At 43.2% G+C, this 7,577-nt stretch overlaps 1 protein-coding gene across 1 annotated transcript in view; it reads right to left on the minus strand.

Moving 5' to 3' along the window:
* Positions 1–245: 245 nt before the first annotated feature.
* The window catches only part of LOC126991363 (neogenin-like), a 7,920-nt gene continuing 588 nt past the window's right edge, over positions 246–7,577 (minus strand). Inside the window, exons 2-5 of the mRNA XM_050850123.1 lie at positions 3,262–3,367; positions 2,815–2,973; positions 1,450–1,634; positions 246–659 (exon numbers count right to left, since the gene is read on the minus strand). Coding sequence (XP_050706080.1) covers positions 579–659; positions 1,450–1,634; positions 2,815–2,914 — 366 coding nt within the window. The 5' untranslated portion in view covers positions 2,915–2,973; positions 3,262–3,367 and the 3' untranslated portion in view covers positions 246–578. The remainder of the gene's footprint in view (positions 660–1,449; positions 1,635–2,814; positions 2,974–3,261; positions 3,368–7,577) is intronic.

The raw sequence follows: 7,577 nt of genomic DNA on the forward strand, positions 1-7,577 counted from the left end.
GTTACTATTATGATACATTGACGGCCAAGTTAGTATAGATTAAAGGAGGCTGATTTTTTACCTAGTAAAAAACATATGGCAAGTTGGCAACATTAGCGCAGGAGGATATAATAATGTAGGAATCTTTTTTTTTATATATACTTTGAAGAGAATAAATGAATCATTGCACATGAATAGGTTGTTTTACTTTATCGTCTTTCGAGCACACCATTTAACCTAGGGAATACTTATACTCAGAAAAAAAATCAATCATTTAATCATCTGATTAAATCAATTTGATTAAATCATTGTCAACCTTGCTGTGCTGTTTCTAATACCATTATGTAAGGTTCATTTTTAAGTATTTGCAAAAGGTCAATGAAAAAATCAATATCTCAAACACTAGTAATAGCTCACCCTATGAGTCATAATTTATCTGTGCCTCATCACAGCAAGGATTCAGCTGTGCAGGATTTCCTTGAGAAGTGTTGCAGGACTGAGTGAATATTTACTGAAAGAAGAACGAAGGCTTCCAGCACTGTGGTCTCACCCTGATGGTCTTCACAGCAAACTCACACACTGTTGATGGCTTGAGGCTGTCAATGAGGCAGGTCACATACATCCGTGGCGTTGACGTAGCGGCTGGAGGATGAGGACGAGAAGGTGGTGCAGCTGTTGTACTGCAGGAGTCAAAGGTCAGTATTAACAGGGAGTCAGGTACAAGGACGGAGAGAAAACATAAGAAAGGTCACTGGATGAAGGACTGGCTTGTGAAATGAGACATGAATGACAGGAGGATAGGAAGGGTGTGAGGGAGTGCTTGCAGGAAAAAGAGGATGTGTAAGTGAAGGATAAGGATGTATGAGGGAGGATATGAGGTGTATAAGGGACTGTTTGCAGGAAAAAGAAGATGCATGAGTTATGAATAAGGATGTGTGAGGTGGACGTGAGGTGAATAAGGGAGTTTGCTGGGACGAGAGTATGAGTAAGTAATGGATAAGGATATAGAGAGGAAGATATGAGGTGAATGAGGGGCTGTTTGTAGGAGGGAGAAGGATGCAAGTTACGAATAAGGATGTGGAGAGGTGGGTATGAGGTGAATAAGGGAGTGTGTGCAGGGAAACAAGAATGTGTAAGTGGTGAATAAGTTCCTTGACAAATGACCAACTTTTCCGCTGCTGTGTTGATGCAAGTGGCAAGTCTGTGACACAGTGCACAAAGAACATGAGATAAAACATACATTTTCCAGTTGATGACTGCCCTCCCTGAAGCAGCCCAGCAACACTACCCAAAACTGACCTCTTTTGACCTCCCATTCTTCATGCTTGTGTTTGGAACGGCATCTAGTGGCCTTTTAATTGTTGTTTAATATTTTTACCTTGAATTGCGTCCCTTGCAAAAAAAAAAAAAAAAAATAATAATAATAATAATAATAATAATAATAATAATAAAAATAAATAAATAAATCACCTGGTTCTGGCTCAGCATGGTGTCCGCCCACTGCAGCACCACGGCCTTCACCCCCACCGCCAGGTCCAGCGTGGGTGCCACCACCTCCTCCTCCTCTGGCTGGGTGCGGACTTGCTGGTACACCGGTTGCCCGTCACCCACGTTGTTGAAGGCTCGCAGGCTTATCACAAACTCCATGTTGGGTTCTGAGGAGACGGAGAACTTGTTATGGACCTAATCGTAACAATACAACAATTTCTTCACAACCTTTAACCCATCCGTAGTGATTGACACGGATTTTGCCTTCACTGGTAGCCTGGCAGCATAGTCCCAGGTCTCTCTGTGTCTGTGGTGGATAGTGGAGTGTTTCCCATGTGGTATTGGCATGCTGGATATCCCCTCCCAAGGTGCAGGACTACACTTTTCTTCATTGAATTGTAGCCACGGACACTTTGTGTTCCATTCCTGTAGCTTGGCGAGGTCTGCTGCTAGGAAATCCACAGTCAAGGGGTTAAGCTGGGCAGAACAGATAACAAATAAGAGAGACTAACAGACATCAGGTAGAATAACACAGGTAGAACGACAGATAACAGGTCACGGATATCCAATGAATAACCTGACTAACATTATGACAACCCAGGAAATATCTGAGAGTTCAGGGCAGACAGAGAACAAGCCTGAACGATGATGAGTCTGAAAATGGCAACTTAAATACCACCTCCTTTCCCTCAATAATTGCTCTCATGGTCCAGGGTCTTCACAATATGGAGAGCTAACTTTTATGATGTTGTGTAAATACTTTTCTGTGTGTGTGTGTGTGTGTGTGTGTGTGTGTGTGTGTGTGTGTGTGTGTGTGTGTGAAATGTTAACAGACTCAATAAATGTTTAACTATAATCTACTTAGCAAGATCTCTACCTTCACTTTACTTAGCTTAAATGAAAACTTGTTATGGACTCCATAATCGTTTTTTTTTTTTTTTTTTTTTGGGGGGGGGTGAATGTGATGTTAACTCCAGACTCAATAAATGGTTAACTATGACATCATTTAACCCATTGACTGTGGATTTCCTACCAGAAGACCTCACCAAGCCATAGAAATGGATCAAAATGTCTCTACTAAAATTCAGTGAAGAAAAATGTAAAGTCCAACGCACCAATACCGCATGGGAAACACTCCACTATCCACCAGAGAGGCAGAGAAAGGTTACCAGACTAACAGTGAAGGCAAATCCGCGCCAATCGCATTTGACGGATTAACAAAATCTTTACCTTCAAATGTAGAAGTGGCTAATTCAAAATTCCTGTCTTGTGGAGAATCACACTGCAGGTCTGCATACTACTAGGTCAGAAAATGGAGAATTAGGCACAAATGATCATCTTACACACCCAGCTTATCAATGATGTAACTGCACTGCTTGCTGTCCATGATCTTGGAGTAGATGTCCGCCACGCCTCGGTCCCAGGCAATGGTGTAGCCGCACAGCATCACATTGTGCTGTGCGGGGGGCTGCCAGCACACCCTGATGTGGTCAGTCAGCGCCACGGCTGTAATGGACCACAAGACACTACAGATAACACAGTGACTCCACCATCATGATCACTATGTAGGTTTTATCATGGATTCCAAACATGAATATTTTGTACCATGAAAACAAAATTATACGAATGTATTGTACCTGTAAGTTATCCTAAATTCTATGCACAACACATATATTAGGTATATACTGTTTGTTGGGAATTAAGAATTAAGTGATGGATAAGGAGGTAGGAGGTAGGAGGGACAATTTGAAGGGGACAGAGGATGTAAATCACAACACTGAGGGAAACACTCACCCTTCAGACCAACTGGCTTGTCTGGGACCCTGTTTTCATGGAGGTCATTGGTGAGGTCCCCGCCAGGGTGGACTGAGTGTATGGGCAGTGCCGTTGACCGTGAGTGCTGCAAGATGGAAATGGAAAATGAAAATGAGGAGCTGTTAGCATATTCTCGACATGGAAAAACTCCACTTACATTAAAATTTACTCTGTTGAAATGAAATGGGAAAATCATATTTGACCCCTTGACTGTGCATTTCCTAGCAGAAGACCTCATCAAGCTACAGGAGTGGAACAAAAAGTGGCTGCTACAATTCAATGAAGAAAATGTAAAGTCCTGCACCTTGGGAGAGGATATCCAGCACACCAATACCACATGGGAAACACTCCACTATCCACCACAGAGACAGAGAAAGACATGAGACTATATATATATATGCCACTAGGCTAACAGTGAGATCTAAAGCCATGCCAACCGCAGCGGACGGGTTAATAGACTAAGTTCCCCCCAGTGAGGTATATTCAGAGTTCCAGTCCGTGGGTTTTAGGTCACAGGGTCCACCCGGCTTGAACTATTTTTTCAATTATTATAGATTCCCTGTTTCTCTGGGGCTTGCGGCAATTACACTTCAGTACAATGAGTGACACTGTTGTTAACAAAAATGTAGCAGATCATTCTCGTCGTTTTATTTATTGGTAAACGAGAGGAAATAAATGACCGGTGCAAGGTTCTCCTCTTTAAAATTCTTTTCTGCATGAAAGTCAGGCTGTGAAATCAAGCAGAAGTGAACTCTTCAGAAAAATTCTGTTTGTATTATAGTATTTGCTGAGTGCCTGCTTTGGGTGCATCAGTCTCGCATTTGACGGAATTCATCAAAAACATTAGGGCGTCAAGCATCTCGATAGCCCCCCCACCCACCCCCAACACTAGGGCGGCCAGGTGTTTGGGTCCACTTCCAGAATATTACACTCCACCCTCAAATGACTGCTGCATTTTGTCTGGGGTGGTTCAAGACCTTGGGTGGATGCCCGCCGCTATAAAAAGGGTGGTCAGGTCAGTGGTGATAGCGTTCAAGACCAGAGGTTGAGGGCGGAGCGTTACACTGGAAGCCAAAGCCAGTGTCCCCCAGAGATCAAATAGTGGATGCTATGAGATGATTGATGCCCTAATGTTTTTTGATAAGTTCCGACAAATGCGAGACTGATGCACCAAAAGCAGGTACTCAGCAAAAACTGTAATATAAACAGATTTTTTTAAAAAGTTCCGTTTTGCTTGATTTTGCAAGGCTTTCATGCTGGTGTCCTAATTATTACAGAAAAAGCTTGAATCTTGGAGAGCTCATTCTCTGCTTCCAAACACCAGTGTTGCCACAACATAAGAACATAAGTGTCGCGGTTTAGATTCGCGACAAGCTATTTTATATTATTTGCTATAGGGAGGCTGTTGACTCGTTTTCCTAGTTCGTCACGTGACCTAGGCGCGGGGCGGGTCACGATGACTCAGCCTGTTCGTTGCCTAGGCAGGGCAGGGCTGTGCTTGTTTTTGCCGATGATGAAGTAATCTTGGCGGAGTCGCTGGAGGTTTTGGTGATGGCTCTCAAGGCACTGCACGAGGAGGCGAAGCCCTTGGGACTTCAGGTCTCCTGGGCCAAGACCAAGGTACAGGTGTTTGGAGGCTTGCTGGATGACACAGTACAGTCTGTTCATGCGTGTGGCGAGGACGTTGAGATCTCAGAAAGTTTCACGTATCTTGGTAGCGTAGTTCATAACGGGACATAGGCAAAAATTGGTTTACTAACAGGGTGGTGGATGAGTGGAATAGGCTTAGCAGTCATGTGGTGAGTGCCAATACAATTGTCATATTCAAAAATAGACTAGATAAATTCATGGACAGCGATATTAGGTGGGGCTAGATACACGGGAGCTGAGGGTCAAAGGAGCTGCCTCGTACAGGCCTACCGGCCTCTTGTAGACTCCTGCGTTCTTATGTTCTTATGTAACGGTGAGTCTGGCCAGGAAGTCTTACGGCGGATTGGTCTGGCCCACGGTGTTATGGACTCGCTCAGCACGAGTATATGGCGTTGTCGGTACCTGTGCAGATGGTCCACGTGTAACACGGCAGGACATCAACATGAGGAAGTGTGTGCCAGTAGAAGAGAGACTTGCGGTAATTTTAAAATAAGACTGAACATGAAGAATATTAAGTCACATTAGATGTATTTTATTGACATAATTCAGCAGTCTTTGCGGTTACCTAACACTTTCCTCTTTCTACTTCCGGGTAAATAAAACTACCACATTCAGTAATAAATCCATACCAGAATCAATTAATATGCAAAACTGTGAAACGAAATGAAACATTAGTTCTGAAAGCATATAAGAGCTTATCCATTATATCCTGAACACAATTTATGCGTGAAGGTCATACTTATACATAATTATGACAGTTAAAATTCATGTGTTCAAATGTCAGGACAGAGGGAAAGCGGCGGGTGGCAGGGTGGTGGCCACCCATAGTGGCTCGTGTGCACGCTGCCATTTGAAACAACGGTATCTATGTCAGGAACCAGAAAACGAACAAACAAGAGGAATAGCCATAACAGTACAGTGTAAACATCTCAAGTACAAAAGAGGGGAAACAACGAGGATAAAGAAAAACAGATACCCAGAGAGGAATGAGAGATATACAACTGTGTAAACATCTGACAGGACAAACACTAACAAGAAGGGTGACATATAAATTATAACAGTGTAAACATCTCAAGTACAAAAGAGGGGAAACAACGAGGGTAAAGGAAAACAGATACCCAGACTCAGATACATAAAACAGATACCCAGTGGGCGTGGTCAGAAAGTGTGAACAACCATTGAAAAAGACTCTGACCCGTGACGTCATGACCCGTGACGTCAGTCGTGGCGACATGTTATGAGCCAATAATTTAACAGAAAAATCACTGTGGGAGTGTCTTAAGACTGACTCACGAATAGCAGGAGAAGTAAAACAATACAACATAATGAGCGAGCAGATGGGTGTGACAGGAAGTATTGGCCATTGGTTATGTAAAGAATTAAGGGCGTGTCAAGGATGTAAGTCCGCCTAAAGCAAAGAAAAATGTGGCCTAGAAATCAGTGGTATGAGTAGACCGAGCTTGGTTCTCGCCTCAAGCAGACCTGCTACTCACTCAGCCGAGGATGGCTGTTGTGATCTTAATCGTGAGTAGAAATTCGAGAATCTAAGGGAAACCGACTGTATTGTCCTGGAGATTATAATGTAGGAGATGTGAAGTAGGATTGTGAGTGGGACAGGATTGTGATTATTTGTTTGCGATGTAAAGCAAAGGTAAAACCACTGGGTGTGGTAAAATAATGTGTTTCCATGACTTGTAGTAGATTATACTACAGGAATGTGTTATTAGGATTTTGTGAAGAGTACATAATGATTGTGATGTAAGCAGAGATACAAACCACTGCTTGTGGAACGACGAGTGTTATTATTATTGGCAACAACTGAGCACATATTGTAGTATTATGGTTAAGACATGTCGTTTGTCATATGTTGCATCCATTGCTGAATATGCCAGTGTTATGATCGTCTGAGCATAGAATATTGCGTAAGGCAATTACTTTCATTTAATTTTAAATAAATGTATATATACTTTTTCCCTTGTTTATCCCCGAACACCAGTCTCCAATAACAACTTAAGCCGGATCACGCTACCAGGGATACGAGACGGTGAGATCATTTATGGAGTAATTAATGAGTGATAAGAGTTGATTTAATACAAGAAAAGAAGGGTCTAAAACTATCCCTGGCCACTATGGCCGGTCACAGTGGCGTGGTCGGAAAATGGTTCCGCCCGCCACAACTCGCCACTGTTTTGTGGTGACCACAAAAAAGTGGCCCGTGTGCATGCACCCATAGAGATGTGTGTGTTCTATTTTGACCATTATTTTGTGGCGGCCACTGACCACTAAGAAGTGGCTCGTGTGAATCCAGCCTTAAGAACACGGCCCTAATTAGTAAGGCTCTTCGTCTCATCAGCTCTCCTCCTCTTACTGATAGTCTTCAACCTCTTAAAGTCCGTCGCGATGTTGCCTCTCTTTCTATCTTCTATCGACATTTCCACGCTGACTGCTCTTCTGAACTTGCTAACTGCATGCCTCTTCCCCACCCACCTCCCGCGTCCCCGCTGCAAGCGACTTTCTTTCTACTCATGCTCATCCCTATACTGTCCAAACCCCTTATGCAAGACTTAACCAGCATCTTCACTTTTCCATCCCTCACGCTGGTAAACTCTGGAACAATCTTCCTTCATCTGTATTTCCTTCTGCCT

This window comes from Eriocheir sinensis, unplaced genomic scaffold, assembly GCF_024679095.1.
Source record: "Eriocheir sinensis breed Jianghai 21 unplaced genomic scaffold, ASM2467909v1 Scaffold265, whole genome shotgun sequence".
Classification (NCBI taxonomy): domain Eukaryota; kingdom Metazoa; phylum Arthropoda; class Malacostraca; order Decapoda; family Varunidae; genus Eriocheir; species Eriocheir sinensis.